Raw genomic sequence first — 24,050 nt, 5'->3', positions numbered from 1 at the left:
GGAGAAAACATTCTATGAATTTAAAATATAAATAAATTTTATTACTACAAATGTCGAATATCTATGAAAAATTAATGTTAGTTTATAAAAAACCTATATTATTATGACGTAGTAGGTATTTTTTCTATGGAATTAGTATCTAAGTCTTTTTATGCATCAAGGTAAAAAAATAAACTTATAAAACCATAACTCCAGAAAAAATTTATCTTTGTGTTCATTAATTTATTCTTTATTTTTATATTATCTATAATTTTATACTTCAGACAAGTATATGTATTAGTTTGATATTTGTATTATTATTGTAGTTATACTGCTATGGTTCAACAATTATAATATTTGTATGATGTACGATAAAAATAATGAATGTATGTAATCATAATTTGTAATTAAAATTATATGTACTTACACATTATTAGTTTGTGCGTTATAATACTGTATAAATAATATTTAACAGTTGAAAATTGAATATCCTGACGATTATTAGATAGTTATAAAACCGAGCTTTTATTATTTCAGTTTAATTAGATGATGTATAAGCAAAATAGATATGAATTAAGATCGACAGGAAAGTAATTTAATTGTTGATTATTGTTACCAAATATATTACACAATGGGTATGAATTAACAAATCGCATGCTCAACAAATAATTATTAGTACCTACACAAAACGAGTAATTTGTATAGTGTTTAAAATTGTTTTAATGTATAATGCAATATTATTATTATTATTATTAGTATATAATAATATACCTATTATTCAAAGTTTAGAGTATTATATTTATATGTATGTATGTATTGAATAGAATAAAAAAATACGAGCTAATTATTGTGATTAGGAATACATTGGTATTTTTTTCTTTTTACAGGAAGTTGCGGCGTGCCAGATATGACGTCTATATCAGACATAGACGAGGATGTTATAAACCGAAATTTGCAAAAAAGATACTCGGCTAATCACATATATGTATCCTTTTTATTATTTGTTATGAAAAAAATGAATATATTTTTTAATAATTCAAATAAAAAATTATAGTAAATACGTTCAAAAGTAAGTTAAAAAATGCTCGTAAAATTGAAAAATGACTTCAAATCCAAAAAAGTACAATGCAAAATTAAAACTATATATTTGAACTCGTATGTTCAAATCATATTTTGTGCTTGAAAAGTTTTATCCTGTAAATTCTAAAAAAATTGTAAAATCCTATAGGTACTATCCTAGTCCTATAATCCTACATATAAGCATACAGTATACTGTTTTGAGGCGTCGTTGAATTTAAAATTATATACCCACTGGATGAGGCAGGGTAATAATAATCCTTTAATAATAGTGTGTTTATTAAAATTCTGATTTTTGAAATGTTGAGTTTAATGTAATATTTTCAAATAAGTATTTAGAATATTTATACTATTTGAGGGGAGGGTGTTATGTGGGGATACAAACTGTTTATTCGAGAGTAATTTTTATTGTTAATTGTTAGCTAAACCTTTTTTTTTTGAAAATGTTAATGTATGCATAGGTAAATTAAAATCCAAACGAATAGCATCTGGTTTATTATAATGTATAATTTAAATACTACGGATAATAATAATAATTATCCATGATAATAAATTTAAAAGACCTATACGCTACAACGATTAAAAAATTATGGTAGTTAATATTAATTTACAGTTGTATAATTTGTAAGAATTGTTCGAGTGTAAGGAGTAAGTACTAGACTTAATATTACATGTATTTTATATTTTTTGTAAAAAACATTATAGAAGATTTTTATCCTAAGTATATAAGGTTAAATAACTCAGAAACCGTTTATTTAAATTTTGATTTAGATATATCTGTTATATCATTGATATTTTAAATTTACAATTTAAAATGGTGGGTCCTATTTGAAAAAAAAGAAGAGCATGTTTAGTGAATCACTCTGTATGTTCTGTTTTTATAACCATCGTTTTGTAATTGATGTGATTCGCATAAATACTCTTAGAATTAAATCCGTCTGGTGGTTATAACCTGGAATGTACAGACACTTTTTTTTTCAACAATTACATCACGGTACAAATACTTATATAATACATTTTTTTAAAGCGTTCATTAATCCCTCAATATTTTGTACATATATGAAATGCACGCGCTGTATATGCAACTCAATCATGTACCTTCTACAATACGACGTTTTATTATAATGGAAGGACGCAATGACGATGATAATTTTCAGTAGAAAAAAATCGATAAAAAGGCATGTTAAAAAGGTTTCATTGTTTAATATACATGTTTAGCAAGTGATACGATTTAAAATATAAGCTTCTTACAATTTATTATATTTATTATTATACATTTTTATACAATTTTTTTGTTTTTTACATTTTGATGGGAAGTTATCAACGTTTTTATTTTCTATAAAAAAAACAATTAAACATTAGTACATTTAATTTATACCTAATATTATGCTATATAAAAGTTATGTTTTATAATTATTTGTTTCTTATAATATAATTTATTATTGTTGTCAACTTTCACGTGGTAGGTTGTTGATTTCGGACCACAGTCAAATAAAACTCAACATTAAAAACATTGATTTATTATAAAAGTTAAAACAAATATCGATGCTTTTGGTTTCTTTTTGTAGACCACAGAAGGAGTTGAATAAATAAAATGAGGGTGAATCTTGCTATACCTTCCTTCCCACAAACGATGATCCTGTAACTGGTGCTAAAACCGTTTTATTTTCTATAAAATTGTTTCCTTGTTTGGTTTTTTCGAGGATAACTCCGTTTAAGTTATAAATAAAATCATGTAAATATATAATATTTGATATCGTTATTGTGGTGTTTAATTTAATTTCTGTCAACATGTTATCACAATTTCATAACGTTAGCGAATCTTTATATCTAAATTTTAAGATAAGAGTATTTGCGAGCTGTATAGAAAAGGAAGGGTTACTATCGATCTTTGGTATAATATCCATTATGTATGATATAGTTGTAATAGTCCCAATTATTCAGATTTTTTTTATATTTTATTAATAATAGCTGACCCAACGTTATTCCTATTATCCAGTTCTAAACACCTGTAATGTGACGTCGATTCACTAATTTTGACTCATCAGTTTGTATTATAACATTTCATTTATTATTTTACTAGCTGTCCCATCCAGTGTTACCCGGGAAAAAGTCAACTCAGATGAAAACCGAGATTTTTTTTATATTATATTAATAATAGCTGACCCGACAAACGTTGCTTTGCCATATTAATTATAGCATCCGCCCGCAACTTCGTTTGAGTATAATTTGAATAATATATCATAAATCATTAAATCATATTGAAAAAAAAAATTAAATTAAATTGAATCATATATCATTACATTTTTTGGGTTACATTTTCTCTGTAAACGATATTTGATGTTGTTTTATTTTATGGCAGCAAAATAAATTGATTATCAGCAGATCCAACTCTCCAATTTTTTAATTGTTTAATAATGTTTGTTATTTCTTCTATTTAGGAGACTAAAAATATGTCTAATTACTTTTTTTTTTATTTAATTTTTTTAAATTAATTTTATTATACACCCCTATTTCTATCCCTTACTGCTCTTTTTTAGTATTAAAAATTAGCCTATGCCCTTTCTCAGTGTCTAAACTATCTATGTACAAAATTTCATTTAAATCGGTTCTGTAGTTTCGGAGCCTATTCAATACAAACAATCAAATCGTTACTTTTTATAATATTAGTATAGATAACGATTTTAAAGTAGGTCGTTTTGCGTATACATTGTTGGCATATTGCAGTAATAATGATAAGCGATGAGATGAAAAATAATTGAATTGCGTATAATTGATAAATTTGTACAATTTATACCCAATGATAATAAAGTAATAACTAATAATATTGTGCAGTGTGGAATGTCTTCGATTACGTTTTATCACAGGTTCAACGATTACTGTTCATTACATATTATTATGCTGTTTACTCGAACTAGACAAAATAAAATAAAAATACACATATTTTATTGTAAATAAATTGCAATTAAAATTTTAATATTTTATATTTGTTATTCTCTAAAAAAATAAAACAAAATTAGTGTATAGAAATAATCCCTTAACGTGCAGCTCATGCTGTCGTTTTTTTGGAACAAAAATTGTAATCGAAATTGAGAAAATATTATTTTCTTCTAAGTGGCATTTAGTGACGATTTTATTTAAACAAGTAGGTATATTGTTGTGTTTTTACATATTTTTGGTCGTATGATTTTAGTGATAATATATTATATTTTTATATCATATAATAATATATTTGTAACTAATCTTAAAAACTTTTATTCAAAATATATGCTATATGAACAGGGTGATACACCAAACATGCCAATCCCCCCTCACAGTTGATTTTTTTCAAAACAATAATGGTATAAAATAGTAAATATTTGGTTATATTTTCAAAAATGGTGTTTTATAATGAATCCAAATTAAGTAAACAAACATATATTTTTAAAAATCTTTGAGATAATGAGTGTTCATTATTAAAAGAATCACCTTGTATGTCATATTATGATTTATTGTAGGTTATCACGTATTATATATTCATTGCACGCAAATACACGTCGTGTTATCAACAGAACAGGTACATACAAAGTACATAACTCATACACACATCGCGAGAGTGGACATTTCGATTTATTTGAACAAACCTAAATAGTAAATAATATTATTCTTAAATTATATAAGCACGTATCGGTGACGTAAATTATATCCATAAAGATATGCGTATATTATATTGGACAATTTACCGTAGGCATATAGGTATTATACTTAATACTGTATATGCACTCTTCACAATTTTTTTTGCTACCACTCACTAGAAATAGTTGGTTTACACGTAATGTAATATAATTTTTAGACGTTTTCATATCATTAACAGTGATTTATTAAACAAAAACTTATATGAATTTTTAACGTGTAAATTGACGTAAATAATTCAAGATATATGCATTACGATAGGTATACAATATGTCATACTAACGGTCAAGGTAGAAATAGTTTGATCCTCATAACCATTTTTTAAAGAGATTTTATATACCTATAGTATAGTCACTTTAACAGAAGAAAATATATATTATATTATACTTCTGCTCGTAACTGATCTTTATTTATTAAACGTTAAATTAAATATATTTTATAGAAGGTAAATAATAATAGGAATATAATAATAATAATAATAAAGAGATAACTAAAATAGCGTTTTTTGAGATATTATTTATTAAAAAAATACATTAGGTAGTTCTTTTTAAATCGCGAAAAATAAATAGTTTTTGTGCATTTTATAAAGAACTATATATTATTTAACATAATACAAAATTCCAATGATGTTGTGTTTGAAATACTTTTATCTATGTATTAAATAATAATCGTTTTTACTAAATATTTTAAACTATTTTTTTTGTATTTAATTATTAAACATAATAATAATAATTTATTTATTTTTAATTATTTCAATTTTTCTACCATTTAAGTGTTAGCAAACTTTTTTTGTCAAATGAAAATCACCCATTTTCTGTGATTAAATGAATTTTTTGAAAATATTGATGTATCTAAATTAAAATTTGAAAGAATAGCTTTGAGTTCATTAAATCTGTGTACATGCAAATATTTGTTATAAGCCCTTGATAATGGATTTAAAAGGTACAAGGACTATGATGATTTGGAAATTTGAGTTTTTAATATTTTGTTTTATATTTTCGTAACAATATTTTTTAATACTCTTATTCTTAGTATACATATTAATATATCGCAAATTACTCGTTTAAGGTTTTATTCAGATATACCTTCAGGATTTTCATAAAAATTGTAATCTTACTAATTGACTGTCACAAAAGCTTTTTCTCATTTGGAAAAACGAAATTTATATATCATCACATTATATGTTATTCTTTGAAATATGGTACCTACAGGTAATAAATCTAAATAATTAAAAAACATGATCATTAAGTTTACTTAAAATTCTAAAAAATAGTATTTTGTTAAAGACAAAATGGAGGTTAGTATGCTGACGGATCGATCCACCTTATGTGTAAATATATAAAGTAATGTAGGCGGCACTAGGTTTTTAAATTTAGGAGGGGCCTAAGTTATGTATACGCCACTGTGACATACGGTTTGTGTGATTTATAATAAATATATAAATTTATGTTAATTATTAATAAGTAATATTTTATTATCTGTAATATAACATATAGGTAATATACAGATGAAAAGTTTTTCGATTCAATTAAGAATATCATAACTCATAGGTATTATTATCATTATTTTTTATTGATCAACATTATCAATTACTTATATGATGTTAATAATAATTATAAAAAATATTATTGAATCGATATTTGTGTGCACATACTCCTCAGTCGTAGTAAGTACGTATAAATACAATATTATATTATAATCATAACAATTTTAATATATTAAACACATTTTGCAGTGATTATGCGATATGTTCTTTTTACGTTTATTAATAACGTCTAAACTATTGAATACCTCCATGCGTACCTAAACATTGATTTTTAGTTCTGTTTTATGCACCACGAAATAATCAGTTAAATATTTACCCTGCTTTAACGTGCTAGAATCAACCTTAGTCCTCTTATTTGTATAATTTCTGTTCCTCTGTAATGTACTCAATACATATCTCAAAACTTTTATTTCAAATTTAACGTATATTTTAATATTTTATGAATATTGAGCTTATAAATATTTTATAGTTTAACCATATTTGAAAAAATTGTAATTTATCATAATACAATAATGTATGTTATTATGTTATCATATTATCACTACATACTCTTTATACTAAATTACTATACGTATAATGTGTAATGATTTTATTTTAACAAAGTATGAGGTTTTTTTTATGACAAATTTATTACATATACTTAGTATTGACTGAGATTTTTTAGATATCGTCAAGATATTTATATTTTTAATGGGTTATTATTTTTTTTTGAATATATTGTTATTATGTAAAATTTTAAAACAATCGTAAATAATTATTTCGTCTCTTATTTAAGTTTTTGATATACCTACAAATAAGTTAATAAGCGATCGTGTAAGGTTATACATATAATTTAAAACGCTTTTTTTATTAACTAAAAAAAATAATAAAAAACAACTGCAAAAATAAAAATATATACACGTATAGCTTAGATCAGAATCCAAAAACGTAATGATTGATGTAGTAATGATGATGGTAATTTATTAATACGAGTGTTAATCAATCGACAGATATAAAACGAGCAATTTATTAACTGTGAATTACGAAACATTTTTTTAGATAATCCATCAATTGTATAATGTAAATAAATATGCAAATACACATAATTTTATTCAGTAACTACCACAACTACGTTTTTTGGCTCTGGTGTAAAAAATTACAACAAATATTAATATTGTTTTTATTAGGTAGTTTAATATTTTTTTATATTACTCGTTTTTATATTAAACTATAACTTATGATATTATTTTTTTAAAGTCAACATTTATCTTAGTTGTCGCTAATTTTTGACTTTTCTCCATATTTAAGTTTAAAGTAACCTCATATTACTTTACGTATTTCTCGTCCAATCAAATAAAATAGATAATTTCTAATAATTATTATAGCACATTATGATATATTATTTACTATTAATTGTTGATTATAATTTTTCGGGGGAACCATCAAAATCCTCCCTGCTATAAGGTCTTTCATTACCAAATAATTTTGAAACTTTATAAAAGTATTTAGCTCAAAAATATCGTTGGTAATGATTGAAACTGCTAGAAATATCGTGATTATAAATTGTTTATTACAAATTAATTTTATTCTGATAAATTTGAGAAATAAATATTGATCAAAATGTTTGTGTTCTTGGTGTTCTGTCTATTTATTTATATTTAGCATACACGTAATTAATAATTATTGCAGTGTAGATATGCAATCATGTTGTATTAATGTTTTAACAACATTTACAAAATAAGTATTAAAGTTTTGAATTCCGATATGATCGTTATCAACATCTTTTGCGCAAGTTGTTGTGCTGACACATTAACTATTTATGAAAAAAGTGTTTAATCGTGGGAAACAACAACAATTTAAAATTCGTTATACATTATATATTTATTAAACAAGCAACGAACTAAGTTTTTACACGTTAATACTATATACACATTTATTTATAATTTTCTGTAATTAGTTTCACAACGATTATCGCAATTTTTATTATAATATATTTTTAACTTTATTTTGTGGTTGTCGATAATAATTATCAAATGACTTGAACTTTGAAACCATAGAAAATACACTTAAACTTATATCTGAACTATCAGGTTAGTTGTTCGCTTTAAAATATAGTATCATATTTTTTGAATAATAGAAATATTGCACTAACAGTTTTTATTTTGTGATATCGATGGTACTCGTACAAACGACTTACGTCGTATACAGTATACACATTTCAAAAGCTGTTTATACACGAATTATTTATCACGATGACCTAATAAATCATGTGCTTACTGTTTACGCTTATATTGTATAATATATACTTACCATGAAAAATAAACCAATGAGTCTGTTGAGATATTTTGTGGAACGTGTTTAATCTAAGTTAGATATATTTATAATTATTTTGATATATCATAGTACATTATATTAAATTTTTTATACAGTCATTCGTATAAAAAAATGTATAGTATGTAGTTGCAGTGTGATTAAAGCTTTTTTAATATGAAAATATACTATTAAAAATGTATCTAGATAAGATACAGATAATTTCACTTCTAAAATCTAGACAACGTGGTAGATAGATAGATTTTTTTTTAATTAGATTGAAAATAACATTATACATATCTATAAGTGATGATAATAAATATTAAACATTTATAAGAGTAAATTAGTTATCTAACATAACAATTAGAATCTAATGATTAGATGACTGGAACAATAGTCAATTATTTATTTACTTACTATAAAATTACAGGACAAGCCAATTGTATATATCAAAAACACATAACATTATACAACTTAAGATATTATACAATATAATATTTAAAAATACAGCTAACAACTGAAAAAAGATAGTATGCAATTAAAAATATTTGATATTTAGTACTTTTATAGATAAATTAATTTACATAAGTAATTGTTATCTAGATAAGTTTCAACACCGAATAAAATTGATAAAAATAATGAGTATGAAAGTTCATATCATGATTTATGCCAGGGGTAACCAAACTTTTTTTTGTTGAAGATCTACTTATATATTTTTTCTTTGAAGAATCATTCATAAATATACAATTATTGCAAATCTCAATCACTGTGATCACTAGGGGGGGGGTAAGTGGGTAAGTGGTAGGGACTATTAAATGTATAATACATTTTTTAAAAATGGGCCTTCTGATTGACTTTAAAATCATTTGTCATCAATCGCACAGATCGTGGTTGACTATTTGCACGCTCCTGATCTATAACGACATATTGTAGTTTTAAGTCGTATAAGACACAATGATGATTTCAAGTCTTTAGAATAAACATAATTTCTACCGTTAAAAATATTTATTTATTTTCGAAATGTAATTATGTTAGAATTTTAAATTAATTAACTTAATTGGTATTTATTAGCTTGATAAAAATAATATTATATAGATTAGGCACTTAGTTATTTATTATTTTTATCTATTGTTTAGTAACGTAAAAAAAAATCTATTTTAATAATATTAAGTTTAGATAATAAATAATAAGATTTACTTAACTATGTATGGAATGCTCAAAATAGTGTATAGATAACTAGTACCCATTGTTATTCTGTATCATTTTAATAAGCCCTTTATTTAGTATAGGTAAGTGCATGTTTCGAGATGACATTGATGCAGTTCAAACTACTTAGTATTTATAATGATAATTTGTGACTGCGACATGAATACACGATAATATGTGAGCTCTATCATCGATATAATATTTTATAGATTGAAGTAAGTCATTATTCTATGCTCCAAGATTTGTACTAATAATTTGATCTTGTTTCGATATTCGACATAATATTATGATGATGATGTATTAAACATTGAATATTCCTACAACTATTTGAGATCTTAACATTTTATAGAAACATAAGCACAAAAGTCGACACAATAAACATTTTCGAGTGATGTTTTCAATAGAATTGGCTAATTTCAAGGGAGGGAGGAGAGGATATTTGGTAATATTTGAAGGGGCATAAGTATCATCCTCCCCATGATCACAGCTCTCATACATTCAACAAATCCTGCTGAAAGGTTGGTGCATAATCGGCGTGTTATATAAGTATATGATATGATACATTATATTCTGCGATTCATTGCACTTATTAATTTTTTTTTACGACGACTACTGTATATATAATAACACAGTTACTTACATAATCAATGTGTGTTGATGAATAAATCGTCACGAAGTAATGAACATCGTTCGCTGGATGACAGCCGTCCTATTTAGTTCTATACGCATATATAAATATGTAATACGCGAAACCGGGAACATTTTTTCCCCTTCATCTCCTCGCACGGGAAGGGGGTCATATCGATCTATTATGTTATTATTGTTGTACATTCTGCCACCGCCGCCACTGTCGCCGAGGGAGTGGAATGAACCCCGGCAGCCGATCTGGCTGTCTGCTGCGATGACTCATCACGCTCGGCAGCGGCCACCACCCTCGGCAAGTCTCGCACGGGGGCGCCCGTCAGTCCGCCCCCGAAATCGCTCCGGCGATATATACCTTTTGCAATATACAAACAATATATAATATTATATAGATCGTTGAATGAGTTCGATTTATATTTTTTTTATATTTTCTTGTTCATCGACGCTAGTATGATTAAAGGTTAAAAATAATCATAACACCAATGATAGCTGACACGCGATACGTACCTACGACAGAGTAGTTGCGTGATCGCATGGCTTACACTTATATATAATATCATGTAAATGACATCGGTGATAAATGGAATATAATTTTCTTTTGTGCCATAAGAAATATTTATATTCATTATCGTACGTGTGTATTTTATATAATAATAATAATATTATTATTTTAACGACCGCTCGTCTTCATCGTCGATGTAATAATATATTTCTTTCTCAATTTTCTTTTTTATTCAACATCTTGCGGTCATCTGCACTCTAATGAAACGCCACGGAATAATTAAATTCGCAATCTATATCGAATGTCTCGATTCAAAACAAATCAGTTTTTAATTTTTTATATAATATAATTGTATTAACATTATAGATAATCAATTTTCATAGATTACACATTTACTCGATTGTCTGATTTAAAGTACTTGGTCATTTTAAAGAAAAACAATGTTTTTATATCATTTGAAGAATTTTAATTTAGTATTTGGCAAAACATATATAATTTTATAGCTCTGGGAATCAGGATACATACTTTTCTAAAAATGTTGATTGATAAATACTGATTGTTGAAGTAATATAGATTTTTTTTAAATTTATTATAATGGTGTTTTGAGTTTTGACGAAAAGAGTATTACTCGTATATTATATTAATATATAAAAGTGCGAGACTGCAAATTCATTTATCTTGTCAAAACAATGAAGGCTTATATGGATGTTATAGACAAATATTAACTTTCAACCAAAATATTCGGTGTTTATGCATTAAATATTTTTGACAACACTTTGAAAATAAATTAAATTTAAGTTTACAGTAAGAAGTTAATAGTTAAAGAACAGTATCTAAATTTGACGCAAATAATTTAAAATTGATATAGGTTTTAATTAAGTTAAAAAAAAAGTTAAACATAGTCCATTTAAAAGACGTTGACTTTAAAAGTATTAAAGTTAAATATTTCAAATATTTAATACATTATTCAATTTCTTTCCGTTTCGCTAGGTTTCTATACGTAATTTGTATAAATGCTGCTGTTAACAATCGAACAATATATGTACATGACGGCTCTCTATTGTCTTGTGAATTATATATAAAGGCTAAGAGTTCGATTAATTGATTTCACCTAAATTATAAATGCACATATTCAACTTGAAAACATTAAAATCATAATGTAATTATATCTGTTTATTTGAACTTCTATTTTCTATTAATCGCAGACTTTTTGGACGTGTAAAATATGCTTAGATTTGCAACATAAAATGTAGAAAAATCTTTTATTTAGCATAATAAATCTTTTATATCAACCTTTTACAGGAAAAAAATTGTTCACAATTTGTAATTTTACATTTTATACTTTAACAACAAAACATATTTTTCTAGTATATAATCTTAGATATTTTTATTATTATTATCTTATTCAAAAATTTGAGCTAATATATTTTATTTTGCCAACCCCTAAAAAATTATATATATTGAACGTAGTGACTTATACATTTTAAAATATATCGAATTGGAATTATATACATGTATATATATATATTTATTTATTATAGTTAAAATAATTAATTGTATCTACTAAGGAGCTATTTTCAACTTCGTGAGGGAATTTCCAGTTTTTGAAAGTATGGTGTACCTGTAGATACTTGTTTTCACAATAAATAAATAAAAACGCAAAATTATTATTATGCTAAAATAGCTTTTTCTATAAGTGATTAAACTTTTGTCGTCATGATACCATTATAACATTAAGCCATTTTGTACCTTTAGGTAATTCGGTTGTTAATTATTTTACATTTAGAAAATTAAATGCGAATACTACACAATGTAACGCGAACACTCCTCCTATATAAATTACAATACCATTTTATGCCGTTTCAATATTTTTCAACAATAAATTGGAAACTTCTATTGAAAAAAAGAAGAAATTAAAGGGTTTGTTGAAAAACTTGCAGCATAACAAAATGTAATGTTGAACGTTGAACCGATGTGACAAGTAGGGGACATTGTACCCAACCCCAGTCCATTAATATAAAGTTTATTATTTTTTTGTCCACAGCTAATGATTCACAAATAAAGTGTGAATTAAATAAGGTTATTTTTATTATGTCGATGAATACATAAGTATAAATAGGTATTTTTATAAGTAGTTAATCAAAAAAATGAAAAAAAAAATAATTATACTATTATTGTATATTGACGTAGATTCAGTCATATATGCCATTATAATACAATAAAAACTACATAGTTGTAACAATACAATACTTACCTCAGGATTTTGGGAAATTACTGAGAATTTGTCGACTTTAAACTATAAGTTTAATGTACTTAAATTCTATTTTATAATATTCATATTTGTTTTAATCAGAGTAGATTAAGCGAGAATAATAATAAAATATTTCACTTGTTTTTTAATACCAATCGAAAGGGAAATTATTTGAATAGGTAGGTTTTTGGTCATAAAATATTATTCAATTGAATTTCACTAAACTTACACACAACAAATATTAATTTCTTATGAATATTATTAATTTTTTTATTCGAATGTTTCTATCAGAAAACTTCATCTAATCAATATGCGTTAACACTGTTAACCATTTTTTACTATCAAATCTTATATAATTTGTATTTTTAAGACGTAATTTTTTGGTTTTTTAATAAATATATCAAACAAAATTATCGAAAAACGAATTAAAAATTGTAAAATCACGGTTTTCCCAGTTGTTATTTCTTCATAATTCTAAAACGAACAATTCTTTAAAATATTGAATACGAAATAAATAATTTACTAAATTATACTAATAATGAAATATTTTTCAAATTTATTTTATGCAATTTTAATATATTTTAGATTTTGAGATTTTTAAGTAATAAATAATACATTTTTGATTTGAAAACCCGAACCTGATTATAATATAAAAATAACAATCTGTTACTCTAACTTTACTAACTTACTATAGTATAAATTATAATTTAAAATTTACAGAATAGCGTTACCTCCGCAAAGAGAAATAATAAATTTTAACATTAATTATTATTATCAGTAAATTTTATAACATTCGATATGATTTTGTTGTCAAAGAAAAATACGTTAAGATAAAACATAAAAATTAATTCGTGTTTATTTTAATAAATTGAGAATTTTGTTACACATTTTAGATAATTCTGTATTTTATTGGTATACATAGAATTGTTATGAATGGCCATATTATGTTAATGCGCTTAATAAAGTTATCTCAAGTTATTTTCACTAAAATAGCTTTTATTGACTCTAATACATGGCAGAAGGGCCACCGGATACAATAGTATTTATTTGGAGGTTTTATGACTTATTTTTACTATTCTTTTATTACTCTCGAATTGTAATGACGATAATTATATAATAACAACTACTTCAAAAATACGAAATAATGGTTCGAATAACCATTTAATGGTTAATTGATGGATTTTTATTTAAATAAACTAAATTAAAAAAAAATTGTTCATATGTTTATCTTTTTTCTATTTATAGACGTACCTATTGATGATTGTATTTTATTTGCAATGCATTATATCGATTTTTTTATTATTTTAAACTGTAGACTCTTACCATATGTTTGTACCCAACAACAAATTATTTAAAACAATTAAAAACACGAGTAAATAGGCTTTGCTCAACTAGTAGAGAAAAATATTATTTTTTTTCCATTCACAAAACTTGTTGAATTAGTGTCGTAATTATGAGAAGTGGAATGGGTGACAGAACCGCTGTTGAAAAATTATTTTCTGTTAATATAAGATATATTATTTAAAATTATAATTTAGATAATAGTTCAATAACATCCTATCTTATATTTTTGTGAAAGGACTTACGCATTTACTACAGCTATACTTAAATCCTTGCTTTTTAGTTTTTTATATACATATTGTGTTGTAGAATTTGGATAATAATTTATTTTTATATATAAACATAATAGGAAAGTTTAAATGGATTAGAAAATGAATAATAATGGCAATACTTCTGAATATAAAATTAAACCTAGAAAATGATATCGACTTTTTATCGAAATAAACGAAATAAATCAAGAAAAATGAATAATTATTTTAATTTATAATAGATCAATAAATTATTTATAAAATTGAAAAATCGATAAGGGAATGTTGGAACATATTTCTCACGGTAATTGGATTATAAAACTTAAATCCCCCCTCTCCAAGAACAAACTCCTAATTACGTTACTGTCATTGATACCGTGTTTTATAATATACGAGTACAGTACATATTACAATATCATGTTAGTGATAGGATAGACAATTTAAAATTATCTTCAAAACTCCTGTATAATTTGGTATTTAGGTAGGTTCATAGATATTTGCATATTGGCTGATCTTATTGTTTAGTAAAATGAATAAATTACATTTTCGCATTAAAAAGCGTTTCGAAAAAAAAATTATTCATTTTGTGAATAAAGTGTGACAAGGGGTGATGTAAACAGCACTTGTTCAATTATTGCGTCGGTACCTATACTAACTCTTTTAATCTCCAATGTTCAAAAACGATTAGCGATACATAAAAAAACACCTATGATCTAATATCAATCGATAATGATATTATAACAAGGCGTGCATGAATAGATATAGATATATAATCGTGAATTTATTAATTTGATGTTGAATTTAAATATTTATCGTAAAAACAAAAAAAAAAATATATAAATTAATAATCTAATGACGTCTGAATCGAATTACTTTCTTGATCCGTTTCTCTAACCTTCAAATTTTTTTTTACGTTTTAAACGTTACACGATTATTAACAATTAGGTATAGGAAATATCCGTATCCTCCTGGTCTTGAGGATAATAATAATTATGTGGTCAAAAAAGAATTATAATACAATCGATTGAAACAATGATACATAATATATATAATATAATATTTCCATGTTCCTCGCGTAGTAGGTATATAATCGTATGGTCACGAGTACCTATGTATTAATTATTTTTTGAGTAAAAACCCGGAAGTCGGAACGAAGCTACCTATATATTTTTAACGATTTCCACCAAAAATTTCGATTTATAATAACACACATCTAATGACGTCTATGTGCGCCTATCGTGGGCCACATCCATTATTTTAATTTTTTTTATAAATACAATAATATTCCATGAACAAATATCACAGACAATAAAAATATTTTTACGATTCATGTCTCGCGAACACAAGCCACAAGAGCAAACTATTACCACGCAAATACGTTAGCTTTAATTAATAACTATACACACATAATAACAAATTAAAAAAAAAAAAAGTCCTAATTTAGAAAAATACCTACTTTGTGTTAGCGTTTTCAACTTTAATTCCATGGATAATTTAACTGATTTTCTAACTTTTATAATACAAGTTATTTATACATATTTATAATGTATATTGTATATGCATTTATAGATACTTATCATTTTCATATAGGGGATTTCGATTTGATCCATCAACATTTCTTAGTCATTAAAGTTAAACGTTAAAATATTATATTTACTTTAGTATAAAATGATATTTAACTAGCAATCTGCAGTGTTACACTTTAGGTATTGAAATAAAATGTAATTTAAATTATTTAATTAAGCAATAAAAATGATAAGTAATGTTTGCTCGATGATATTTTTTCAAAACATGTATTATGATAAATTTGATGCTTACTGTATAATGTATACAATCGAGTACATATTTATTATTGTTTAGTTAAGTTGCACATAAAAACATGAAGTAAAAATATAAACACTCTAACCTCTTATACGCTTATACATATTACATGGAGTATTAATGGAAGGAATACAAAATTTAATTAAAATTTAATTTTAAGACTTATGACGTTTTGACTCAATTTTAGTTTTCAGCTCGTTAACGATGTACGCCGCCTCGTCCGTACACATTTTGGACAATTATAACGTGAGAATATACTCAGGTTTTATGTTACGTAATAATTGTGTTATAATAATAATAGTAATAGTAATAATATTATACAGCTACCTTTTATATATATATATTATAATATACGCAATTACAGCACTTGCAAGTTCGTTTATACGCGTGCACGTGTATACTTTTGTCCCGAATATTATTTTTATTTTTTTGTTTTCTCGTTTATCCCCCGTTTGACATGTTTATATATACTACGGAAGTGACAGACTACTCGACCTAGTTCCATTTTTTCCTTTTCTTTTTCGAGAGTATAAAAGCCATCCTGTCAACAAGTCTACTCGTTTCTCTGTAATATGTAGATATACATTATTAAATGGCTCCATGGTGTGAGCCGGTATATATTATACATATATAAAATATAATAGAGTAATTGGCGAACTTCGCTCCACGTGGTTTCCTCTAACGCTTTTGGGCCAATCGACAATGTGTGACGTTATGGTCGGTGGTCAGAATGAGAGGTGGTTGATTGGTCAGAGCGATAACTGCACTATTACGTGCAAAAGTAGTCTTGGATGGTGACAATAAGGTGTTCACCTTTATTGTCTTCCTCGCCGATAATTTAAGAATTTTTTTTTGATTTCTCAAAAGTGTATATTACTGTACCTAGAGAGGTTGCTGCAAGAAAGGTTACAGATGTAATACAAGGATACACACGGATACTCTTTGTATTTAAGTACTCGTATATCAGTATATGTGTATTTCCATTAGTGCCGTAGCAAATACGTTTAATATACGTTGTTGTTGTTGTTTGTCCTGTCACATTTGATGTGTGTGCACGATCATGTGATGTTTATGATCTACCCACATTATATATTATATCAAAAGTGAATTTGAAGATTGATTTATGAACCCAGTGGTGGGTGGGAAGGGTAAACCATCACGAGAACTTTACCTTCATTATATTTTACTGCACATATTTACAAAATGTTCATATAAGTACACAAACTCTACTATATATACTAACCTTAAATTATTATTGATCAACAAAAATGAACAATTTAATGGACAAAATTAGCTTGAGTCATTTAATTTAAGTTAACGATAAGAATATAAAGTTATAAGTTAATTGATTATATACTAACTGTATAATTAAAAGTTTAAAATTAATATGGTGAAAATATTAAATAAACTACTTCTTGTTGCATACTATTTGTTGTGGTTTGGATAATATTATAAAATATATTTTAACTTAATGTAGATATCATTTTTTAAATCAATTGAAAAAATTTAAGTGCCTAAATTAATATAATTGATATTTTAACTACTATTAAGTAATTAAGTTGGTTTGAAAATTAACCAATTTGTTAAAGAAACTCTAAATGACTAAATAGAACTCTCGACTAGTTGAAAAGTTACCTATAGTGCCCACTTGTATTGATTATTAACGGTTAAATAAACTTTATAAACGACAATTTAGCTGGGTTCCATGATATTTCTTGCTTTAAGCATCCCTAAGAACTCACACCATATTATACACTGTAAATCTTTGATTACCATCTTCTTTTTACTGCTATATTATGATACGTTTTGGGATATCACTGCCAATTTTTGACCAGGTTTGTTGACCTCGAAAAGGCAAAAACTACCTGTTGCACTCATATAGAAATAAGTGTAGTATGAGTTTTAAGTTTATATCTTATCGTTTGTTAAATATGCCGGCATTTGTTTCCATCGCTGTAATTTTTGTTGATGCACAAACATTGAGGTGATTTGCCTAATTTTTCCTTTTTGTTTCTATGTAACCGTAGCAAGTAGTAAGGGAGAGCGGGGTAATTTTTACAATGTTAAGTTAATATACTCAAGTTATTTTGTATTTTAAAATATTTAAAAACTGTGTAGAAGAAATAAATAATCAAACTATGCCGTAAAATAGATAAATATTAATTGACTGATACACATGTATTTGACAAAATGCTAGAAGGTTCTTTTTATTTTTTTTCAGTGTGTCACTATTATAACTAACTATAATCGTGATACACGGTTATATAATCACGAGTACGGTGAAAAATATTTTTCTAAATACATTTTTATATTATATAACAAACTGATGTTTCCGGAGAGACGGCAAAAACACTAAAATTCGTTCGTTTTTTTTTTCGTGTACATTGTGTATAGGGTTCTCGCTTAGCGATTATGTAACGAAAATCCCGGCCGGCTGTGTAGGGTTGACTACCATCTCCCTCCCCCTCTGCAATTTGGGCCCTGATCTCGCATCTATATTTACGCATTGTGATTTATACTATTATATTTAAACGTATATATATATATATATATATGTATGCCTGTAAAATATAAACGCGGTAGGTACATATTGTTGGCGCTGCATTAGAGGGTGAAAAACACACATGCGTATTCGGTCACGGTCTCGTTGTTTCAATTTCAAACGAATTTGATTTTTTCAGAAACAAAAGACATTGACAGTGCATGTGTAACTTTATACGAATTGATTCAAATTGTCACTGCAGTCATGGACCGTTATTTAGTATACTATTTCTAGTGTAGTATATATATTTAAAAAATTACAACATGGACATAAATGCCAATAAAACAACGGTGGTTGCAATGATAATAGAATCTTGGGTATAATATAAGAAAATAAATATGCTAATCTGTACATAAATTCATAGAATATGTTAACCGTTGTTGCTGTTTAAGACAATATATGATGTGAGATGTAAAGGAAATTAAGATAAGAATTGGAATGACAAAGATTGAATTCTATAATCAACAAAAAACACAAACTATTTTCAAATAAAATCAACATTGAACTAAAAAAAAAAGGATACTGAAAGCATATTATACATTAGAGATATGGAAGTACAGTAAAAAAAAAGTGGAAACAATAAAATCTTTTGGGGATGTTATGCAATAGACGTTTACTTAGGATAAGCTGGATATATAGTGTCAAACGAATAATTATTATAACAAACAAACGAACACAAGTCAATAAAAAATACCATCAAACCTAGAAAATTGTAATAGTGGAACTATAGAATACAGAAATAAATAGATACAAATGTAGTGTAGAGGCAAAACCGACAAGATTGGTACACCTGAAGAAGAAATATACGTATGTGAAAAACTAATAGAGATTAATTTTTATATGCATTATAAAAATATTATGATAGTTTTAAATCAATCGGTTGTTCATAATCGTAAAAAAAAAATCATTGAAAACTACTAAAGAACGTATTCTACAAAGATATTATTATATAACAGCAGTGTTTGAAAAATTAACTTAAAAATTAAATAGGTTCGCGTTTAATTTTTTTGTGTATTATGTTACGGTCAATGATCAAAATTGAACATTTACGTCATCAACTGGTCATTAACGTTACTAGTCGCAAGTTGTTAGATTATTTTTCTTAACTACTGGGTTATAACGTAAGTTTCTAAGATAATCATTAATTGTTGTAAATTATAAAATAAAATAAAACAATTTTACCTCAATGACCGAATATTAACGTTATTAATCATTGACTGTGTTAATAAATTATGTAAGTGATTGAAAAACAGTCTTCTATTTCTATTAGTAGATTTCTGTTGACAGTGTGAATAAGGATGTAAATATGCATAATTGATTCCTTATTTATATTGCAATACTTATTTTTTATTTCCGTAACCATACGACTTTACCTACTGTGTCCAATAGACTAATGATTAGTATGAGGAAAATCAAATAGGACTTCATTTGATATAATATAATAAAGCATATTATTATTCTATTCTGATAATAGTCTTATCGAGCGTTTTTTTTTCCATAAACTGTTAATATTTCGTATTTACGAACTATCCTGTAATGTTTTATCGATGTTTTCAATCCCATAGTAGGTAATTAATATTTTTTTGGACTTATTAACTTTGGAAATTTTCTCACTATATTCCGATAAACTAAAATAGCAATTATTGTCAGTCAATTTTTGACTAATCAACTTATTAAATAAATGTAATAGTTGTAGTAATGTAATAGGCCGCATGTAATAGTGTAATACTCAAATAAATGTATAGTTCATAAAAACGTCCAAAAGGGGAAATTGATGTGAATAATAAAAGAATACCCGTGTTTACAACATTAACTATTATGCGTTGCCACTTACGTAAATTACCGGTCATTTACGTACATTTGTATTGTGCTAGGTAATTTTCGACATTAGCCAGGCTTTAACGTAAGTATTATTATTTTCGTCATTAATCGTAACATATACGTTAAAGAATAAGTTTAAGGAGGAGCTAGAGTGTTTTTAGTATACAAAAACTTTTTCAAGAGAACAACTCTTACGCCTTGTAAATTACTCAGGTATCGATAAAAATTGTTTTTAATAAAAAGATGAAAACGAGTTTGTTTTCAAACACTTTTATTCAGAATTACAGAACTTTTTTGATTTTTAATAATATAGGTTGATGAATTTTTAATTAATTCATTAAGAATAGATTAAATTATAATGTGTATATAATATATATATATATATTTAAAATATTTTATACCTTTATAAATATAATTTGTTAGTCTATACAGTCTAATAAAGCATTTGAATTAATATATGTGTATTTACTTTTATAATAATACTAATACTAATATCTTAGACATATTTGAAAATAAATACTTTTCAAAAATGAAAACAATCAATTTGTTACATTTCAGATTGTTTGTTTATAATCATTATATTATTATTACTTTATAATTTCTTCCTAATTGATAAATGTTGAAAAGCTCTATATTATCGGTGCCTTACCTAGTTGTCTATTATTCTAACATATATGTTTATTGAATACTACATAATAATTAATTTACATATGAAATGAAGAGTTGTAGTTATATGTTATTTTATACGTGATACTACAATTTTAAATTAGTAATTAAAAAATTAAATTTGAGTACCTGTCGTTCAAAAAGTACTTAAATACATACTCAATAGTCAATATTGTATTTTTATCCTAAAAAGTATTATAAAAATAGTTTAATTATGAAACATTTATTTTTTCATGCAAGTAATTTCAATATAAATATAAATAATTTAATGTTTTTTTAAATACATCATTCAATATAATATTCTTGCAGGTAATTATTATTATACTAAGGATAAATTATGAAATTAAAATATTATATCATAGTAAAACTATAAAAATGAACGATATTATTCATTAAATGACTAATATAATATATTATATAATAATTAAAAATACTATAATATTATTAACAGTTAAAAATATAAATATATGTATAGTATTTCGATTAATAACCATATTTAATCTGATTTCTTGTCACATGGTAAACTTCTATGATATTTTGTAGAGTACAATCTAATAGCAGCGCGCCACAACCATATTATTTATTTTTATATTTAATTTAATAAAAATATTATCAATAATCTAATGATCTCTGTGTTCTGTGTTAATTTCATACTTACCTATGGTTTAATAGATTAAACTACAGCAATAGAGTAGTAATAATTTTTGCATTGGTAATCAATTTAATATTTTAAAACACGAGAATAATTTAGAACTATATTTATAAGCCTTTAACTATTTATTTAAACTTTAGAGGCCAAAGTGAAAACGGTCGCGAAATGCTATAGTTAGTTCACCATAGCTGTATAAATTGATTAGATAATGATAAACCTTACTTGTACCAGTTGTATCTATTATACAAAGTATTGAACAATTTTAATTTTAGATTTTTAGTTTTTTTATTTGGATACTTACTATGAGTCATTTAGAGTATTTTAAGGTTTTTCAGTTTCGATGGTAAACATTTTCTAAATAGAAATATTTTTTTTCTTAATATTCAATATGCTAATATTATATAATTATATTACATTGTGCATTTGGAAAATAAATTGTTTTAATTTTATGAAAATACATTTTTATGAATTAAACATTAATTTAAGATATTGATATCTTACTATTGCACTAATAATGACTAATAACATGTCTAAAAGCATGCAATATTAAAATATTATTGTAATTATATGTTGAATATTTTTCCTTAACATTGTTTTAATACAGACTTATACAGGAACGATATTGGTTGCAGTGAACCCGTACAAGGAGTTAGGAATTTACTCAAATGTAAGTAACTATTCAGTTTTGTTATACCTATATAGTTTTTATATTATGATAAGTTATGTGGTTGGTCAGAAAGTATTTATTATAGCCACAGATTATAATTTGTATACATTATATGACAAAATAAATATGAAATGTACAAGTACGCACCTACGTACTTATTATAAAATCTTATAATTATGTTATGGCGAGTAATATTTACAAAATCAAATTGGAGTAAAAAGAGTTTACTCAATTTTTAATATTGCAAGTAGAATTATTATTTATTAAAATTTATTCTACTAACTATTAATATAGCGGCTATATTACTATAAACGGTAAAATGCAACGCATGTAAATATTGCAAACATTACAGCATATACGGTAGTTCAAATAAGAATGACGTCACTAAAAAAAATCGAACGTGGAGTTTAAATACTACAAATAAAAATAACCATACTCTTAATGGTTGTACGTTTAGAAAACTATTTATGGCCAGAAGGCATATGAATAAATATCTATATTCGGGGACTTAACAGTATTACTTATTTTTTATATATTGGTACTTTAGGATAAAATTAAGGTGGAAATTAAGAGATTAAAACATTAAATTTTAATTCTGCACTTCTGCGTGCTTTTTATGAGATTACACATATTACTTACTCTCTCTTCCACTCTTAAATTGTGGAAAATAAAAATTTATTGTCTAGACAATATCATTTAATAATATCATCAATATGTCTTTAGTTTTTATTTATTATTACGACAAAGGTTATTGAAGGATTATAATAATTAAAGAATACATTTACTAATATTAGCATATTTTATATAATACATAATAAAAGTTGATAATATAATAAATATATTTTTTAACTTATGAATTGTAACTAAGTAATCGTATATTAATAATTTGCAAACTAAAATAATTTTTTTCAATGAATTCTAAAAAAAAATAACTGCTATGACTTTAAATTAAAGTGAGAACATTTCGATTTTAGCTTTTTGAAATTTCAACCTTTGTTTCTGTAAAAATAAATTATGATAAAATTATGTGTGAAAATAGTTTAACATTTGTTTAATACGATAAATTAAATATTTCAAATAGGTGTAATAACATAATCATATATATTTTTTAAAATGTATTTAATAGAA

The 24,050-nt window shown here is 25.1% G+C and overlaps 1 protein-coding gene across 2 annotated transcripts in view; it reads left to right on the top strand.

Moving 5' to 3' along the window:
- LOC113555639 (myosin-VIIa) overlaps positions 1–24,050 on the top strand; it is a 117,164-nt gene that overhangs the window by 41,257 nt on the left and 51,857 nt on the right. For both annotated transcript variants that reach the window (XM_026960104.2, XM_026960103.1), the window contains exons 2-3: positions 867–964; positions 22,860–22,922. In XM_026960104.2, coding sequence (XP_026815905.1) covers positions 867–964; positions 22,860–22,922 — 161 coding nt within the window. The remainder of the gene's footprint in view (positions 1–866; positions 965–22,859; positions 22,923–24,050) is intronic.

Source organism: Rhopalosiphum maidis, chromosome 3, assembly GCF_003676215.2.
Source record: "Rhopalosiphum maidis isolate BTI-1 chromosome 3, ASM367621v3, whole genome shotgun sequence".
NCBI classification, from domain to species: Eukaryota; Metazoa; Arthropoda; class Insecta; order Hemiptera; family Aphididae; genus Rhopalosiphum; species Rhopalosiphum maidis.
The sequence above is the reverse complement of the archived record's forward strand: the minus strand, read 5'-3'. Positions and strand labels throughout refer to the sequence as shown.